Here is a 20,537-nt window from a genome sequence, read left to right as displayed (position 1 = left end):
CTTTATTCATCAATGGTAGGAGGGCTGACAGTGCTGGTCCACAGGAGCACTGAGAAGGGCGCCACTCCAACGCGGTTTAACGAGGCTGTGCGCTCATTGGAAAGTCATTTGTTTCCAATGGATCTGGCTGTCTGGATTGGATGGCTGGTTTACGCCCCCAAACTGACAAGGTGGAGTTGGGAGAAATTACATGAGTGGGAAAATGAAACCGTCAAATAAGCTACTCGACTTTGCAAATGGGAGCACCACTAAAAGTATAGGCCTATCCAAGGAATACAATTCCAGTATCGTTTTCGCAATCTGTCAACAGAGTTAGCGCTGGCATGAATATATGTTTATGACACTTTTTTTCTCAAAATGTTCAGTAGGCCTTAACACTGCAGATTGTTATTAAATGTTATAGTTATTATGCTATAATTTGTGAAATTACTTTGATGTAACAACAGCTAACTAAAGTTCCACTTAGATATAGGCAGCTGTCTGGGACAAATAACTTTTACTAAAGTATCGGTAGTCTAAAAGATTTGCACTCGCTCATTGTCCTCGGTTGGCAACGGCGGGTCGGAGAGCTAAATGTGGAAAAATAGTATGGCTGTGGGTGATGCGTTCGGCAGCGGGGGAGAGATCGAAAATGCGGATGTCTTTGCTAAGAGAAATGGTCGGATCGAGAGAGCTACGCGTTGAGTGGAAGGAGAAAGCAAGTGAGATGGAGGCGGGGGGAAGTTCCCATCTCTGCGGGGACTGGAGCGCCTGTGCCCTGGACCGGCGGCGCAGTGCTGGCTAACATTCAACCCAACCCCTGTTCCACAACGAGCTCGACTCACGCTGAGACAGGTAAGGCTCACAGCCACCTCCGTCAATTCGACTGCTCAAAAGATATATAAACAACAATATTTCCACAAACAATTTACGCTCTATGGTTTATTTTCTCACTTGAGTAATTTTAAAATTACACCTCATCTTGAATGCCTTGTGTTAGCAAAACACTGACTGCTGTAGGGTAGACCATTCCGAGGTCGCCATACCCGAATTTCCTCTCCTTTACCACGGGTAAGAAATGCGAACTATAGGGTCTAAATAATATGGTATAAAATGATAACATTTGCATTGATTATGGACCACCGTCAATTTGGAATTTAATTCACCAATGTATCTTATTTTCTGCTAAGAATTGACTATTTCCGCGCCGAGACCTCCATGCGGTTGTTGACAGAACCAGCCGCCTCTCTGGTTAGCCATCATGGATCTCAGTTTAATATCTCACCGTGTGGGCTCGCCCTCTATCTCGCTTGACAACCATCATTGCCAACCTGCGAAAACCAGCCTTTGGTATTGTTATAGTTGCCTATGATTCTGGTGCGGGGCAGGTTAGTTGCACACCCAGGCTTACTTTAAACCCCATTTCTTGCTAAGCATGTAGTGCGCCATATGAGCTTGTCACCGTCGGTATCCTAACTGACTCGCGCTTTGCCTGTAGCATGGCGGCTCTGGAACCATCCTCGCGCCAGTGAACCATTTGCAATCTCGGATGTACAAATATTTCATTCTGTGTGGTGTCAATTTGATACAATGTAACCGCGGATTGAAACCTTGTGAATGATGATAGATTGTAGTTATGTATCATCATTTCAATTCTGAAGATTAGCGAAGATTGTTACCATTTATTTCCCTTTTTCTTCATTCGTGTGCCTCAGTCTTCATGACCCATCCTCGCCACACGGCTACAAAACCTGGTTTACCCGTGTTCAACAACAGCTGAAAGAAAAGCCGGGGTGGATAGAACCGTTTCACGGTGAGTTTGTATATTAAAATCGTTGTTTTTCAATAAACACAACAGTGAATTTGTCTGTCTGAGATGAATGATTTTCTAAACATGATTCTCTTTCATGGAGACGAGGTCAGTGTTCGGGTCGTTTGGAACTGGATTTTTTTCCTATGGGTTAATGCAAAACTAATAGCGTTAGGCCAATACGTAATATTTTGAACGACCAATTACAAATACATTTATCTAGTTAACGTTACCTGCAATATTGATGTAAATGTATATACAAAATAAAAACGTAAATCATTATCCATGGTGAATCCCCTGAAGTTAGCCAAGCTTTAGCTAGCTAGCATAAAAGTTGACTGGTCTGGTGGTGGTTTTCATATTTTACATTTACAGTAGCTAGCTACTATACCTTTTTAAACCTTAAAATGTATAGATTATTGTAATTTGATTATTTTCGCAGGTGGCCACCGTGTTGGCTAACATATTGCTGTAAATTAATGTAAATCTGATGGTTGCTAACATAATATAGCTAGCGAATTAGCAGCTAGCTAACCATTGCATTGAACCAGCGTAGTGCGGTTGCAGCTAGCTAGCGCGGTCGTTGGCTCGGTTGGAGTTTGTGGACCCCACAAACCGTCTTATCATACCAGGATAGTACTTTTAAATTTCCCATAAACGGCATTGATTTATTGGGACACTAGCTAACTATGTCCAACCACTGTTTTAAACGCATCATTAGACCAGCGATAATTGTATCCCCCCTTAAACACACTGGCAGTCCAACACAAGCTCGTGCGTACTATATCACCAAGAACGGGTAAACAACAGGCGGGGTGCTGACTGCAGAGTCGACATCACATATCCGAAATCGGTTACGCCTCGCGCAAGAATGTCCTGCTTTTTCGAGTCTTTTTCGGTTTGATTATGGTTGCCCGCTTCGATACTAAAACGATTAAAGCATAGAAACGGGTCTCTGAGGACTATGCCCAACAATTGAATTTATTATAAAGCGTAATATGTATCCCTCTTTGGCCCCTCACAAGAGTCGGCCGATAGAGATTCAAGGCGGAGGCAGGTTTCAATTCCAGCTCAATGTTGGTAGTGTGGCTTTGTCGAGTGGTTCATTTGGTAGTATTGTTCCCTGGCCACCATTCCCCTTCGTTGGAGACCGAAAGCAGATCTCCCGTCCATAGTCAGCTGGTTGCCTACAGCTGCCTCTAAATGTTCGCTTCCTCCTTCTGTGGAACCTCCCCACCACCACTCCGAGAAAATCCTCCATTACCGACCGACAGAAGACGTGGTCGACAGAAAGCAAAATGAGTTGCTACTTTAATGTAGAATAAGCTAGCCTATTTTCCAAATCGACATAGAGAACATTACCAGTCGTTGCCTTTTGCGGTGTTATTTGAGATGTGAAACCGTCACAAGCTATAGCCTGTCTCACCGTGTAGCGTAAACGTTTAGGGGCGGTGTAATAAACATTAATAACCATCATGTCGAGGTCGATTTTAATTTCTAGTATTTTAAAAGGCTGACATTTCTTACCTAATATCTTGTTTTGAATGATTAAAAGCAGTCTAATAATCTCTGTCCAATCAATCTTGTTTTCACTATCACATTTTACACACATATTTTAATATGCAAGTCGATATACTAGTAGAATTATATACATTTTTAACCTCTAACCTATGCCATTTCAAATGTGTTTAATCACCAAGCATTATTTTTTCCACATATTTCCTAATATCACACGGCATAGCATTGGCCAAAGTAGTTTTCTGTTACTTTCTCACATTTGCATGCATTAGGTGTATGCAAAGGTAACTTGGCTATTATATATCCTGTGTAGATTTGATTTTTGCCGGCACAGTAGTGAGAGTAAATTGTTGGTAAGATTAACAATGACTCACTGCACCTTGTATATTATTCACAGCCATTCAAATAAAGGGATAGTGTTTTATTAGGATCTGTTTTGTTTATGTGTAGGTTAAAGAAAGTACAGATGAATGGAGAAATGGACGCGTCCACTAAAGACCAAGGTGAGATCATAGTCAATCAACGTGAGATCATAGTAGTCAATCAAGGTGAGATATAGTCACAACATGGAACTTCTTCCTTCCATCCCCTTCAGAATATTGTGCAAAATGGAGAGATTCATGATTTTTTTCACTTCAGCCAGGATAATGGTTGCAGGACAGGCAAGCTGATGTGTGTGTCCTTGTGTGGCTATAGTGTGGACGCAGGACGACCTTCTGAATCTGCTAGAGGCCATGAAAGTCAATCTTCCCCAGAAGGACCTGGCCAAGTACAAGACATCGGAGTCCCATTTGGACTGGGAGAAGGTGGCCTTCAACTCATTCACAGGAGAGATGTGCAAACAGAAGTGGAACGAGGTCTCCAAAGTGGTACGCCATTTCTCTTTCATGCTATACTGTGGACTGGGGTATTGTGTATTTGAGAATAAAAGTGGATTTCCAACTCTTGTCAGTTCAATAGGTACATACTGCATCTTGCCTCTGCAATGCGTTTTATGTTGTTGTTCTGTGTCTTTGGTTCAGATCCGTAAATTTCGCACATTAACAGAGCTGATTTTCGATGCCCAAGACTTCATCAAGAACCCGTATAAGGGCAAGAAGCTGAAGGTGAGCTGCATATCCTCTTTTTATGATAGACACTATCAGTTGCTACTTTCACAGGTGACACATTTATTTTCTTAGCAAATTCAGTCATCTGATGACTGATTTGACTGTCTCTTTGTGTGTAATTTTACTCATATTTGGTATTGTTCTTTCGAATGTTCTTTTGTTTAATTTTTCACCGAACAGAAGCATCCAGATTTCCCTAAAAAGCCCCTGACGCCATATTTCCGCTTCTTCATTGAGAAGAGGGCCAAGTATGCCAAGCTGCACCCTGAGATGAGCAACCTAGACCTCACCAAGATCCTCTCCATGAAGTACAGAGGGCTGCCTGACAAAAAGAAGGTCAGAAGCAGGGAGAGAGTGGGAAGGAAAGGAAGAGATGCAATTAAAGGGAGGGATATAGTGACGTTTGGGATGGGGGGTAAATATGTTCTCCCTGGTAGATACAATTTATTTGAACTGAGTAATTTGCTGACGTTGCTCATGGTCGACTGACTTGTTTTTTTGACAACAGAAAAAATATCTAGAAGACTTCCAGAAAGACAAAGAAACGTTTGGGCACAGCATGTCAAAGTTCAGGTAAGGTTCAAATTTAGGTTATCTGCAACTGGAGTAAATATATATTTGAAGGGGGGGGGATTTCTCCATTGTGTTGAAAGTGTTTTAATTTGCTTGATGAATATGTTTATTTTTATTTAACCTTTATTTAACTAGGCAAGTCAGTCAAGAACAAATTCTTATTTACAATCACGGCCTACCAAAAGGCAAAAGGCCTCCTGCTGGGATTAAAATATAAATATAGGACAAAACACACATCACGACAAAAAACAAAACAACACTACATAAAGAGAGACCTAAGACCACAACATAGCAAGGCAGCAACACATGACAACACAGCATGGTAGCAACACAACATGGTACAAACATTATTGGGCACAGACAACCGCACGAAGGGCATGAAGGTAGAGACAATAATACATCACACAAAGCAGCCAAAACTGTCAGTAAGAGTGTCCATGAGTCTTTGAATGAAGAGATTGAGAATAAACTGTCCAGTTTAAGTGTTTGTTGCAGCTCGTTCCAGTCGCTAGTTGCAGCGAACTGAGAAGAGGAGCAACCCAAGGATGTGTGTGCTTTGGGGATCTTTAACAGAATGTGACTGGCACAACGGGTGTTGTATGTGGAGGATGAGGGCTGCAGTAGATATCTCAGATAGGAGGGAGTGAGGCTTAAGAGGGTTTTATAAATAAGCATCAACCAGTGGGTCTTGCGATGGGTATACAGAGATGACCAGTTTACAGAGGAGTTTAGAGTGCAGTGATGTGTTCTACTGATCACCCCAATCCACAGAAGTAGAGACAAATTTGACCCCAATAACTACCGTGGGATATGCGTCAACAGAAACCTTGGGAAAATCCTCTGCGTTATCATTAACAGCAGACTAGTACGTTTCCTCAGTGAAAACAATGTACTGAGCAAATGTCAAATTGGCTTCTTACTATATTATCGTACCACAGACCACGTATTCACCCTGCACACCCTAATTAACAAACAAACCAAAACAAAGGCAAAGTCTTCTCATGCTTTGTTGATTTCAAAAAAGCCTTTGACTCATTTTGGCATGAGGGTCTGCTATACAAATTGATGGAAAGTGGTGTTGGAGGAAGGTAGCCTAGTGGTTAGAGCGTTGGGCCAGTAACCGAAAGGTTGCTAGATCGAATCCCCGAGCTGACAAGGTAAAAATCTGTCGTTCTGCCCCTGAACAAGGCAGTTAACCCACTGTTCCTAGGCCGTCATTGTAAATAAGACTGACTTGCCTAGTTAAATAAGGAGCATTGGTGGCAAATCTGACGGCCGAATGATAAAAAACATCTAGCCGCTCGAGAGCACCCTTACCTGCCGATCTATAAATTATGTCTCTGTAATCTAGCATGGGTAGGATGGTCATCTGAATCAGGGTTAGTTTGGCAGCTGGGGTGAAAGAGGAGCAGTTATGATAGAGGAAACCAAGTCTAGATTTAACTTTAGCCTGCAGCTTTGATATGTGCTGAGAGAAGGACAGTGTACCGTCTAGCCATACTCCCAAGTACTTGTATGAGGTGACTACCTCAAGCTCTAAACCCTCAGAGGTAGTAATAATACCTGTGGGAAGAGGGGCATTCTTCTTACCAAACCACATGACCTTTGTTTTGGAGGTGTTCAGAACAAGGTTAAGGGTAGAGGGTAGAGGTTGGCCGATTTTAATTAGGGCCGATTTCAAGTTTTCATAACAATCGGTAATCTGCATTTTTGGACACCGATTATGACCGATTACATTGCACTCCACGAGGAGACTGCGTGGCAGACTGACTACCTGTTATGTGAGTGCAGCAAGGAGCTAAGGTAAGGTGCTAGCTAGCATTAAACGTATATTATAAAAAACAATCAATCTTAATATAATCACTAGTTAACTACACATGGTTGATATTACTAGTTCATCTAGCTTGTCCTGCGTTGCATATAATCGATGCGGTGCCTGTTAATTTATCATTGAATCACAGCCTACTTCGCCAAACGGGTGATTTAACAAGAGCATTCGCGAAAAAGAACTGTTGTTGCACCAATGTGTACCTAACCATAAACATCAATGCCTTTCTTAAAATCAATACACAAGTATATATTTTTAAACCTGCATATTTAGTTTATTGCCTGCTAACATGAATTTCTTTTAACTAGGGAAATTGTGTCACTTCTCTTGCGTTCTGTGCAAGCAGAGTCAGGGTATATGCAGCAGTTTGGGCCGCCTGGCTCGTTGCGAACTGTGTGAAGACCATTTCTTCCTAACAAAGACCGAAATTTATTAGCCAGAATTGTACATAATTATGACATAACATTGAAGGTTGTGCAATGTAACAGCAATATTTAGACTTAGGGATGTCACCCGTTAGATAAAATACGGAACAGTTCTGTATTTCACTGAAAAAAATAAACATTTTGTTTTCTAAATGATAGTTTCCGGATTTTACCATATTAATGACCAAATGTCTGTGTTATTATATTATAATTAAGTCTATGATTTGATAGATCAGCCTGACTGAGTGGTGGTAGGCAGCAGCATGCTCGTGAGCATTCATTCAAACAGCACTTTCCTGCATTTGCCAGCAGTTCTTCGCTGTGCTTCAAGCATTGCGCTGTTTTTGACTTCAAGCCTATCAACTCCCGAGATTAGGCTGGCAATACTAAAGTACCTATTAGAACATCCAATAGTCAAAGGTATATGAAATACAAATGGTATAGAGAGAAATAGTCCTATAATAACTACAACCTAAAACCTCTTACCTGGGAATATTGAAGACATGTTAAAAGGAACCAGCAGCTTTCATATGTTCTGAGCAAGGAACTTAAACGTTAGCTTTTTTACATGGCACATATTGCACTTTTACTTTCTTCTCCAACACTTTGTTTTAGCATTATTTAAACCAAATTGAACATGAATTATTTATTTGAGACTAAATGGATTTTATTGATGTATTATATTAAGTTAAAATAAGTGTTCATTCAGTATTGTTGTAATTGTCATTATTACAAATATATATATAAAAATCGGCCGATTTAATCGGTATCGGCTTTTTTTGGTCCTCCAATAATCGGTATCGGCGTTGGAAAAACATAATCGGTCGACCTCTAGTAGAGAGCTTGTTGGACACTAAAAGCTTTGTTGTAGAGCATTTAACACAAAATCCGGGGAGCTGAGTATAAGACTATCATCTGCATATAAATGGATGAGAGAGCTTCCTACTGCCTGAGCTATGTTGTTGATGTAAATTGAGAAGAGCGTGGGGCCTAGGATCGAGCCTTGGGGTACTCCCTTGGTGACAGGCAGTGGCTGAGACAGCAGATTTTCTGACTTTTATACACTGCACTCTTTGAGAGAGGAAGTTAGCAAACCAGGCCAAAGACCCCTCCGAGACACCAATACTCCTTAGCCAGCCCACAAGAATGGAATGGTCTACCGTATCAAAGCTTTGGCCAAGTCAATAAAAATAGCAGCACAACATTGCTTAGTATCAAGGGCAATGGTGACATCATTGAGGACCTTTTAAGGTTGCAGTGACACATCCATAACCTGAGCTGAAACCAGATTGCATACCCGAGAGAATACTATAGACATCAAGAAAGCCAGTCATTTGATTATTATAGTTTTTCTAACACTTTTGATAAACAGGGCAAAATAGAAATAGGCCTATAACAGTTCAGATCAGATTGATCTCCCCCTTTAAATAAAGGATGAACCGTGGCTGCCTTCCAAGCAATGGGAACCTCCCCAGAAAGGAGAGACTGGTTAAAAGTTGAGAGATAGGCTTGGCGATGATAGGGGTAGCAGCCTTAAAACTTCTTATGGCTGCAATCCCGGTAACGGGATGATATGACAACAGCCAGTGAAAGTGCAGGGCGCAAAATTCAAAACAACAGAAATCTCATAATTAAAATTCCTCAGACATACTTGTGTCTTATACCATTTTAAAGGTAATCTTATTGTTAATCCCACCAAAGTGTCCGATTTCAAATATGCTTTTCAGCGAAAGCACTACAAACGATTATGTTAGGTCACACCAAACCACAATAAGCACAGCCATTTTTCCAGCGAAAGATAGCAGTCACAAAAAGCACAAATGGAGATAAAATTAATCACTAACTTTTGATGATCTTCATCAGATGACACTCATAGGACTTAATGTTACACAATACATGTATGTATTGTTTGATAAAGTTCATATTTATATAAAGAAATCAGAGTTTACATTGGCGCGTTACATTCACTAGTCCCAAAAACATCCAGTGATAGTGCATAGCCACATCGTTTCAACAGAAATACTCATCATAAATGTAGATGATAATACAAGTTATACACATGGAATTATAGATATACCTCTCCTTAATGCAACCGCTGTGTCAGATTTCAAAAAAACCTTACGGAAAAAGCAAACCATGCAATAATCTGAGACGGAGCTCAGAACAATAGTCAAATTAGCCGCCATGTTGGAGTCAACAGAAACCAGAAATTACATGATAAATATTCCCTTTGATGATCTTCATCAGAATGCACTCCCAGGTCCACAGTAAATGCTTGATTTTTTTCTCGATAATGTCCGTTATTTATGTCCAGTTAGCGCGTTTGGTAAACAATTCCAAAGTCACAAAGCGCATTCACTAAAACATGACAATGTCCAAAAGTTCCATAACAGTCAGTAGAAACATGTCAAACGATGTACTGAATCAATCTTTAGAATGTTGCTAAAATATCTAGTGGAAGCCGTAGGAAGTGAATACTCATTCATATCTCGCTGTGATTTCAATGGGATCTTGGTTGAAACTCGACCAGCCTCAGAATTTCCACTTCCTGTTTGGATTTTTTTTCAGGTTTTTGCCTGCCATATGAGTTCTGTTATACTCACATACATAATTCAAACAGTTTTAGAAACTTCAGAGTGTTTTCTATCCAATACTAATAATAATATGCATATATTAGTAACTGGGACTGAGGAGCAGGCCGTTTACTTTGGGCACCTTTCATCCAAGCTACTCAATACTGCCCCTGCAGCCATAAGAAGTTAAAGAAGAAAGGGTCGAAACCATCTGACCCAGATGTTTTTTTGGGGTCAAGTTTAAGGAGCTCCTTTAGCACCTCGGACTCCGTGACTGTCTGCATGGAGAAACTTTGTAGTAGGGCAGAGGGAAAAGAGGGAGAAGCATTAGAGATAGTCGCATTAGAAGGGGTAAGAGACGAGGAAATGTTGAATGGGCAATGAGGCATGGCTGAGTCATAGGAATCCTGACTTGATGAAGTGGTGATTTAAAGAGCTCAGCCATGTGCTTCTTGTCAGTAACAACCACATCATCAACATTAAGGGACATGGGCAGCTGTGAGGAGGAGGGTTTATTCTCCATGTCTTTAACTGTTTTCCAGAGCTTCTTGGGGTTAGACCCATAGAGAGAGAACTGCTCCTTAAAGTAACTAACTTTGGCCTTCCGGATAGTCTGAGTGCATTTATTTCTCATTTGCCTGAACGAGAGCCTGTCAGCCTGAGTATGCGTGTGCCGAGCCTTTTGCCTAATGCAATTCTTGAGATGGAGTAACTGCAAGATCATGGTTGAACCAGGGGCTGAACCTGTTTTTAATTCTCATTTTCTTTGTGTGCGTGTTTGTTAACAATACCACTGAAAATATAAAAAAAGAAGGTCCAAGCGTCTTCGACAGGGGATCAAGCTGATTTTATATACCATTTTTAGAGGCCAGTTCATGAAGGAAGACTTGCTCATTTTAAAGTTTTTTAGCAAGCGTCTATGACACATCAGGACAGGTCGTTTCACTGACCAGCCATTAAGAACACAGGCTGTAAAACAGTGTTCATTAAGGTCATTACAGAAAACACAAGACTGATACCTATCAGGATAATTTGTGAGGATAACATTGAGGAAAGTAGCCTTTTCTGGGTGTTTTGAGTCATATCTTGTGGGATTGGTAATAATCTGAGAAAGATTTAAGGAGTCTCGTTGCTTTAGGACATGGTCAGGTGGTTTAAGCATGTCTTAGGGCAGTTAGGGTACATGCCGGTGCTGATGGAGGACGATAGCACCAAGCAACAGTCAACAAAAAGCTTTTTGAAAGTTTTAATGCTTAAAACCAGCAAATCAAATTGTTCGGAGACAGACTTGGTGGAGACAACCAAGCACTGAAGGTGATCCTTGGTAAAGATTGCAAAGGTTATAACCAGAAAGGTTAACATCAGTATTCAAAACACTCTTCCTTAACCACGTCTTAGTAATGACAAACACATCTGGAGCTGTGAACCCACACTTTCAATTGATAAATTTTAGGGAATTAAGCTTCTAGTGTTAACGTGCAGAAAACCCTGGCTTTTACGAGAGCAGAAATCAGTGAAGCAGATAGCAGAGCACAAGTCAGAATTGGGGCAAGCAACAGTAGATGGGCTAGGGTGTACATGCTCATTTCCAGATGTCATCAACAGTAATACAATCAAGGCACAGCATATTACAGGGAGAGCTCTGCAGTGTTGATTTATGACACCTGAATGTGCATCAGATGGCAACAAGACCCTATTGTACAGCAATTTCATCAGGTAACATGAATGCAAAGCCGGGGAGAGGTGGTTAGAATAGGATGGAAGGTCAAACGTCGGTGTAACCAATAGAGTCAGAGTCCCGAGTGTGGGAACAAACAGTCTGTCCCACGGTTTGGTAAAGAAAGTTTGTAGTGAACAAAGCATGCAGGAGTCATGAGGCAAATAGAAAAATGCACAAGAAAAAAATAAGCCATTGTAAGTTCAGAGTAACTCGCCCCAACAGTGCGTGTGTGCTGGAGGCGAGCGAAAGCTCAGGAGAGGGGAGTGTGGTGGGGGTACCTGTACCAGACGGGGAGACGGGCCAGGGCAGACGGTGAACAGATCGCCAGGTGGAATCCAAGCAGCATTGCAGCAGGCAATGCCCACTTGGGAGAAGCTTTTATTTCTGGAAGCAGATTTCTTGTAGAAAATGCCAGTGAATGGTCTTTGAACAGCAGGAAGGGGCTTCAAAGGGCGCTTCAAAGATTCCTGCCACTTGTTGGGCCCAAAGTCCTCGACACCCTTTACTTCACACCTCAGTGCTAATTGAAGTTGTATTTGGTCTGTCCTTGCAAGCCTGGCAGCCTTAACTCAGCATTCAGTCCCCATGAAGTAAAATATCATTCTAATGTACTTTTTAAATCTTTTTTTCTTCTTCTTGGTTTTCAAAATAGAATCAGACCAAATACTACTCACTCAGTTCCCGGTTGGACGGTATCCTCAGGTCTCTGCTGTTTGTTTGCTAGAGCACCCTCCGTATAGCTTGGAAAAAGGAAACCTTGGTAGCAGTAATCTCTCTGGTTAATTTTGGTCAAAATTAGGTTTTAGGTTCGAAGACCATGCTGTGGAGGGTAGCATCCTGCATATGTCCCTGCTGAAAAATCTAAGTTTATCTAACTCCAAGTCTTTCCTTTTGTAAAAAACATGTTGAAAAATGTGAGAGCTCACATGCAGCTGTCTCTCTCTCTCACAGTAGTCATTGGGTTTCTGTGTGACTATAGGGAGGACCATCCCGACCTGGTGGAGAGCATGGCAAAGAAAGGTTCTAATGTGCCAGAGAAACCCAGGACACCTCAGCAGCTATGGTACAGTCACGAGAAGAAGGCCTTCCTCAAAACACACGCAGACGTGAGTTACGCTTTTCAGGACCGTTTGTTAGCACCTACAAAAACACAATGTTCACACTCAATGCTAACATGCTAAAGTTGAACTATGTCCATCTGAAGCAACATATATGTTCTTGAATCTATAATATCTGTTACTAGGCGACCACCAAAGACATTAAAGACAGTCTTGGGAAGCAGTGGACACAGCTGTCAGACAAAAAGAGACTCAAGTGGATTGCCAAGTCCCTGGAGATGCACAAAGCATATGAGGTGAGAGCATCCTCAAATATGAGGCACAAGACTCTGAAGATGGCCAAATTACTGCCTGACTTGTATTTCCAAGAGGGTTAATAGATTTTTAACCCGTGACCCCTGTTTGTTTTCCACAGGAGGTGATGAAGGGCTTCATTGAGACTCACCCAGAGCTCAACATGAGCAACGAGGACATCGTCAAGTCCACCCTCACCAAGGCTGAGAGACACCTGAAGGACAAATCTGATGGCAGACCAGACAAACCACCCCCGTGAGTACTAATCCCCACCAGCACACTTTTAATCTTACCACTGGGTGATCACACCGTTAACTGGACATGGTGACAAGGGTTGTGACCGTGTTGTGTATTCTGTGTGTGTTTTAGGAATGGTTACTCCATGTTCTGTGCTGAGTTGATGTCCAGTATGAAGGACGTGCCCAGTACAGAGCGCATGGTCATGTGCAGCCAGCAGTGGAAGCTGCTGAAACAGAACGAGAAGGACGGCTACCAGAAACGCTGCGAGCAGGTCTGTACTTCACTAGCAGGTGGACTGGTCACTCCATTGTTGACTTTTTGGACATGTTGTCAGAAGTCTTAAGTGCTCAGGTTTTCACAATTCTGTTTTTCAGAGAAAGAAAGAATACGAAGTCGAGATGAACCGGTTTCTTTGTGTAAGTTTGTTTTTCAACATGTATGTGTGTGTCTATATACAGTTGAAGTCGGAAGTTTACATGCACTGACACGGAACCCAAACCGGCTGCGCGCGTGTGCCATCGTGCATACATTTATTTTGTCTCCCAACACCAAACGTGATCACGACACGCAGGTTAAAATATCAAAACAAACTCTGAACCAATTACATTAATTAATTTTTAAAAGCATTAAACATGTATGGCAATTTAGCTAGCTTGCTGTTGCTAGCTAATTTGTCCTGGGATATAAACATTGAGTTGTTATTTTACCAGAAATGCACAAGGTCCTCTACTCCGACAATTAATCCACACATAAAACGGTCAACCGAATCGTTTCTAGTCATCTCTCCTCCTTCCAGGCTTTTTCATCTTTGAACTTATATGGTGATTGGCATCTAAACTTTCATACTATTACCATGACGACCGGCAACAGAGTTCGTCTTTCAATCACCCACGTGGGTATAACCAATGAGAAGGCACGTGGGTACCTGCTTCTATAAACCAACGAGGAGATGAGAGATGCAGGACTTGCAGCGTGATCTGCGTCAGAAATAGAAAGGACTTCTATTTTAGCCCTTGGCAATGCAGACGTGCGCTAGCAGTGTGGGTGCAATAATTGAATAACATAGATTTCTAAATTTATTTTGGAGTCATGAACTTGTTTTTCAACCACTCCACAAATTTCTGGTTAACAAACTATAGTTTTGGCAAGTCAGTTAGGACATCTACTTTGTGCATGACACAAGTCATTTTTTCCAACAATTGTTTACAGACAGATTATTTCACTTATAATTCACTGTATCACAATTCCAGTGGGTCAGAAGTTTACATACACTAAGTTGACTGTGCCTTTAAACAGCTTGGAAAATTCCAGAAAATGATGGCTTTAGAAGCTTCTGATAGGCTATTTGACATCATTGGGTCAATTGGAGGTGTACCTGTGGATGTATTTCAAGGCCTACCTTCAAACTCAGTGCCTCTTTGCTTGACATCATGGGAATATCAAAAGAAATCAGCCAAGACCTCAGAAAAAAATGTGTAGACCTCCACAAGTCTGGTTCATCCTTGGGAGAAATTTCCAAACGCCTGAAGGTACCACATTCATCTGTACAAACAGTAGTACGCAAGTATAAACACCATGGGACCACGCAGCTGTCAAACCGCTCAGGAAGGAGACGCGTTCTGTCTCCTAGAGATGAACGTACTTTGGTGAGAAAAGTGCAAATCAATTCTAGAACAACAGCAAAGGACCTTGTGAAGATGCTGGAGGAAACCGGTACAAATGTATCTATATCCACAGTAAAACGAGTCCTATATCGACATGACCTGAAAGGCCGCTCAGCAAGGAAGAAGCCACTGCTCCAAAACGCCATAAAAAAGCCAGACTACGGTTTGCAACTGCACATGGGGACAAAGATCGTACTTTTGGAGAAATGTCCTCTGGTCTGATGACAAAAATAGAACTGTTTGGCCATAATGACCATCGTTATGTTTGGAGGAAAAAGTGGGAGGCTTGCAAGCCGAAGAACACCATCCCAACCGTGAAGCACGGGGGTGGCAGCATGATGTTGTGGGGGTACTTCACAAAATAGATGGAATCATGAGGATGGAAAATTATGTGAATATATTGAAGCAACATGTTAAGACATCAGTCAGGAAGTTAAAGCTTGGTCGCAAATGGGTCTTCCAAATCAACAATGACACCAAGCATACTTCCAAAGTTGTGGCAAAATGGTTTAAGGACAACAAAGTCAAGGTATTGGAGTGGCCATCACAAAGCCCTGACCTCAATCCGATTACAACATTTGTAGGTAGAACTGAAATGGCATGTGCGAGCAAGGAGGCCTACAAACCTGACTCAGTTACAACAGCTCTGTCAGGAGGAATGGGCCAAAATTCACCCAACTTATTGTGGGAATCTTATGGAAGGCTATCCAAAACATTTGACCCAAGTTAAACAATTTAAAGGCGATGCTACCAAATATGATGTGATGAAAGAAATAAAAGCTGAAATAAATCATTCTCTACTATTATTCTGACATTTCACATTCTTAAAATAAAGTTTTGATCCTAACTGACCTAAGACAGGGAATTTTTACTGGGATTAAATGTCAGGAATTGTGAAAAACTGAGTTTAAATGTATTTGGCTAAGGTGTATGTAAACTTCCGACTTCAACTGTATCTAGTGAATGAGAGCAGAGGCAGTATGTATGTTATTTACTCAGTGTCTGTCTGTCTGCAGAGTATATCAGAGGAGGAGCAGCAGCGTGTGCTGGGGGAGCAGAAGATGATTGGCTTTAAGAAGGGCAGCGGGGGCAGCAAAAAGAAGAGCAGAGCAAAGGTAAGTCCCACAATGTGTCAGTATCACTCACCTCATCAGCTCCACATATTTCACAATAACAATCATAGGGAAGTATGAAATGGAGATGACTGTAATTTTATCAATCTCAGACAAAATAGAAATTGACTGTAGTATGCATTATTTCAGAGGGGATCAATAAAGTTGTATTGAATTGAAAAAAGCTTCCATCGCTTAAATTGCAGCCTAGCCCAGAGAAGCCCAAAAGGCCCATCTCGGCCATGTTCATCTTCTCTGAAGAGAAACGTCCCAAGCTGCAGCAAGAGCGACCAGACCTGTCTGACAGTGAGCTCACCAGGCTGCTGGCACGCATGTGGAACGAGCTCTCAGATAAGAAGAAGGTACACACACCCCAGTTTAATACACACTACCATAGTGCAGCTGAGGGAGGGTTCTGAGCAGTAAGATGCAGTATATAAATATCTATGGTATAGAATAAAATGCAGTTCAATGCATGACCGCATCAATTATATGGCATCGGCTTGTGTCGATGAAAGGGGATTACTGGTTTCAGCCTCTACCTGTGATTGTTAGCTAAATAACTGACGTTGTCTTCCCCCTGTAGGAGAAGTACAAGCGTCTTGAAACGGTCTTGAAGGCAGAGTCTGTGAAGAAGGGACAAGAGGAGCGCAGCCGGCTGCCAGACACTCCCAAGACTGCACAGGACATCTGGCAGCAGAGCGTCATAGGAGACTACCTGGCCAGGTTCAAGGTGGGTGACACAACTATGGCCTTGGATCAGGACTGCCTTTTAAAGCATGTCAACTCCTTCTCCCCTTGTCCTTACTATCTACCTCATTCTTCCTGTGCTTTACAGAACGACCGGCCAAAAGCCCAGAAAGCCATGGAAGCCACTTGGAACACCATGGAGAAGAAGGAGAAGATCATGTGGATCAAGAAGGCAGCTGAGGACCAGAAACGATACGAGGTAAGTGGAATCCAATGTGTCTGAAAGGCAGAGGCCCCAGACATTTAAGTGTCCATTGAGACTTACTGGCACTCTTTTTGCTGACAGAGGGAACTGAGTGAGATGCGCTCTCCTGCAACCATCATTGCTTCAGGGAAGAAGATGAAATTTGATGGTGAACCCAAGAAACCCCCATCGTGAGTGTATTTCTGATGGAGTGCTTCTGTCTGTGTTTTTGATAAACTTACTTCACTGTGTTCAACTATAACTATATTGATCTAGGATTTGTAAATGTACCTTTCAGGAATGGCTATCAGAAGTTCTCTCAGGAGATGCTGTCCAACGGAGAGCTGAACCACCTCCCTATGAAGGAGCGCATGGGGGAGATCGGGGGCCGCTGGCAGAGGCAGCCCCAGAAGGAGAAAGACCGCTACAAAAAGATCGCTGAGGAGAAACAGAAGCTGTACAAAATAGAGCTGGAGCGGTGGCTGGCGGTACGCCATCTTTGATTTGTTGCTGACACTAAGTGCATTGAACATCCTAGCAATTGTGTGCCTGTAATGACCTGACAAATTAAAATGTCCCTGCTTTCACAGAGCTTGTCCTCACAAGAAAGAAATGTGTACAAGGAGTACAACTCACAAGTAAGTTGTCCGTGCTATTCTATTATGCCTTAGAGTGAGAGTATTCACAAACTCTCCCTGTAGTTGCTGGCAAATGAACATGTAAACAAACTGAGTGTTAATCCTATTGTCTCCTATTGTCTTCCTCAGAAAAGAAAAACCCCAGTGAAACCAGGAGGCACTGCAGCCAAAGTTAAGGCCAAGGTAACCAAGAAGTCGGTAAGTCCCAGCTCTGTTCAGTTTATCATTACCACTCTACTTTTACTACTCTGCTCTAAGTCAAACATCATTCATCTCTGACAATCAATCTTCCCCCAGGACACAGAGGATGATGATGACGAGGAGGAAGAGAAGGAGGCTGCCTCATCAGATAACGATTCGTCCAGTGCAGAGGACAGTGAGGAGGAAGATGATGATGATGACGACGATGTTAGTTTTTTGACTTGTGTGAAATTCATCATTGCTGTTGGAAATTATAATGGTGCCCTTGACTGACATGACATGAGGCTAATGTTCTTGTTGTGCGACACCTCCTCTTGCAGAATGAGGAAGACAACGATGATGATGACGATGAGGAGGCGGAGGATAAAGAGAACAAGTCGGAGGGGAGTAGCAGCAGTGATTCGAGCTCAGTGGAGACGTCGGACTCTGATTCAGACTGAAACTGGTCCGTTGTGACCCAAGAGAGACTGAGCAGCGCTGAGCCAAGAGTTCAGGGAGCGCTGCCACTGTGCCGGCCCTGCTCTCCTCACAACCCACCACCAGAGGGAGCCCCTGCCCCACCATGTCCATTTCTCACTCGCTTTCTCTCTTCTGTGTTTCTTCATTGGTGTTCTGTACAAGGAGGGTGAAGACCCTAACACCACCACATCATGACCTTCATCTGTTATTCCTCCAACCCTGCCTTGACCTGCTCCCCTGCCCAGCCCACACCGCTGGGTTCAGGTGGGGACATTTGGCTTCCTTTCTATATTCTGTGGCTAATACGTTTCTATTAGTTGTTTTTTGGGTGACTGTTGATTTTGGGCCCATCCTGTTTTGTCTGTGTCTGTCAGATGCTAGAGGCCACGGTTGTGAAGGGGTGAGTTGTGAACAGGCCTCCTAGAGCCAAAGAACCTATTTGTCTGTGGGATTATTTTGGGGTGGGGGTGCAGGGGACCAAATAATTGCACTCTTGAGAATGTTTCCTTTAGTCTTTTGTTCTTCAGCGCCTCTCAACTTTCTTCCTGCTCTCAATGTGTATGTTTTAATTAGTAGGTTCTTAACGAGGTGGTATCTTCAGGAAAAATTAAGCCATTATGACTGTCTCTTGTTGTTGCTGGAAATTTAGAGGAGATGTATTCATCCACAGTTTTAGTTAGATTTGGATGCATTTAGAAAAATGGCTTTTACCTGTCTTTGACAGGTATTCAAGTTCAAAGGTGACTGACAGTCTATTTATTTATGCTACATAGAAATGCGTCCAAGCTTTTTTGGGGGACAATTTCAAGGGTCTTTGTGGAGCAAGTCCAAGACAATTCGGTTTGACTCATGTTGATTCTCATGTTGATTTTTCAGTTTAGATTTGTTCATCCACTGGCCTGTTGAACAGAATAAATAATGAATGTTTCTTAGTGGTATCAAAGGAATATATCGTTTATCGATTAAGAGTTTTTGCTTGCCACTCTATTTTTGCCCGGACTGCAGATATGAGATTTAATTCCAAACAGACTATGTTGTACAATTTAATATTGGTTTTGATTTCTTCCTTGAACCACTGTTTTACACTTCTATTTGTTCTAAAGCTGATTTAATGAATTTGTTTTAATAATGTCAAGGGCTGTGGTCAGTTCCATTTGAAATCAGGGATAGATTTATTTTAAATAAAATAAAATTGACACCAACCCCGATATTCTTTTACTCGAAGTATCCCAAAAAAGCTTTGCACTTAATGTAAGCCTGTCCCATACTTCCTGTGGTCAACAGTCAACTGTTCAGCCCCTTCATGTGTATGTGTGAGAGCGACTGCATTGGTGTGTGCTGACTGTGGCTTTGATTATCTACCCTTCTCCATGTGTTACTTCTCCACTCCCCAAGGATTAAAAAACATTTGCTTGGTGAGAGAATGGGATAGACGGAGTTCCTAAAAATGTGTCTTACACCAGTCGCATGCTTTTAAATCCTTGAGGGGCAGTGAACAAGTTTGCACTTAGGGGAGAAGGGTACAGAAACCGACTGCAATCTGTGAAGGATGTATGTGCCTGCGTGGTGTAGGAGGCACATCTCATCCCATTACCACACAAATACCTTGATGTAGATTTTTTTAATGCCCTTATCTCAAAATGATTGAAGCCGAGTCATGTGTGGTCCTGTTGGTTACCAGCACAAGGCCAGATGCGTTAGACGACCCACTGGACAGGTTATGTCATAAGTTTAACTTGTTTCCAGGACAGTACAATGGGTTAACAATGGCCCCAGTTTTAAATGGGACTGAGTTAGTCAATTTCTAAATCTCATAATTGTTGACTGAATAACACCAGCATGGTGGGCTATATATGATTTGGTGAAGGGAATGTGGGAAATATTATGGAGGGTGGGATACTGGATTCGGGAAAAGGGATTTGGGGATACAACATACTGTTGTATTGTATTTGTAAATATTGCTTTTTTTTGTATTGTGTGGAATTACTTTGATTTGTAGTTGGATTTATTTGGCCAAGTCTTGTCAGTGGCTCCATCTGAGGCGTGAGTCCATTGCTTGCAGGGGAAACGTTTTTGATTGTATTTGTCCGTTTTAGTTATCTCTCCCCATGTTGGTTTCTTTGTATAAATGACTAAATGAGAATGGCTTTACAGATTTGTACTGCTGATCATTTGACACATTTTTGATGTTTTCTATAGCGGAGGGTGTTATATCCCTGCGGAGGGTGTTATATCCCTGCTATTTAAGCATTTGGAAAATAAACTTGGTCTTTAATAAAGTATACATATTGCATTCATTATTTTTTTACAAATGATTGTAGGTGTTATGTGATGGATGTTGAAGACAATTGCCTACTGAAAATGGATAATGGACCACCTCAAATAATATGTTCGAAATGCCG

The 20,537-nt window shown here is 42.0% G+C and overlaps 1 protein-coding gene across 2 annotated transcripts; it reads left to right on the top strand.

The window, feature by feature from the left end:
• Positions 1–234: 234 nt before the first annotated feature.
• LOC120034074 (nucleolar transcription factor 1-like) lies at positions 235–20,417 on the top strand. Of its 2 annotated transcripts, none has more exons than XM_038980496.1 (22): positions 235–834; positions 1,695–1,792; positions 3,758–3,855; positions 4,004–4,176; positions 4,330–4,413; positions 4,597–4,752; positions 4,925–4,989; positions 12,515–12,641; positions 12,779–12,889; positions 13,009–13,142; positions 13,257–13,398; positions 13,502–13,543; positions 15,808–15,906; positions 16,110–16,265; positions 16,490–16,636; positions 16,742–16,852; positions 16,940–17,028; positions 17,136–17,325; positions 17,428–17,475; positions 17,605–17,673; positions 17,773–17,883; positions 17,997–20,417. In XM_038980496.1, the coding sequence occupies exons 3-22, from the start codon at positions 3,774–3,776 to the stop codon at positions 18,114–18,116; spliced, it is 2,256 nt and encodes a 751-aa protein (XP_038836424.1). In that variant the 5' UTR covers positions 235–834; positions 1,695–1,792; positions 3,758–3,773; the 3' UTR covers positions 18,117–20,417. The 2 variants fall into 2 exon arrangements, with proteins under 2 accessions (XP_038836424.1, XP_038836425.1); XM_038980497.1 differs by having other exon boundaries at positions 3,758–3,810; positions 17,997–18,116.
• Positions 20,418–20,537: the final 120 nt, after the last annotated feature.

The sequence above is a fragment of the Salvelinus namaycush genome, chromosome 41 (assembly GCF_016432855.1).
Source record: "Salvelinus namaycush isolate Seneca chromosome 41, SaNama_1.0, whole genome shotgun sequence".
NCBI classification, from domain to species: Eukaryota; Metazoa; Chordata; class Actinopteri; order Salmoniformes; family Salmonidae; genus Salvelinus; species Salvelinus namaycush.
Note: the sequence above shows the minus strand (reverse complement) of the source record. Positions and strands in the feature narration are given on the sequence as shown.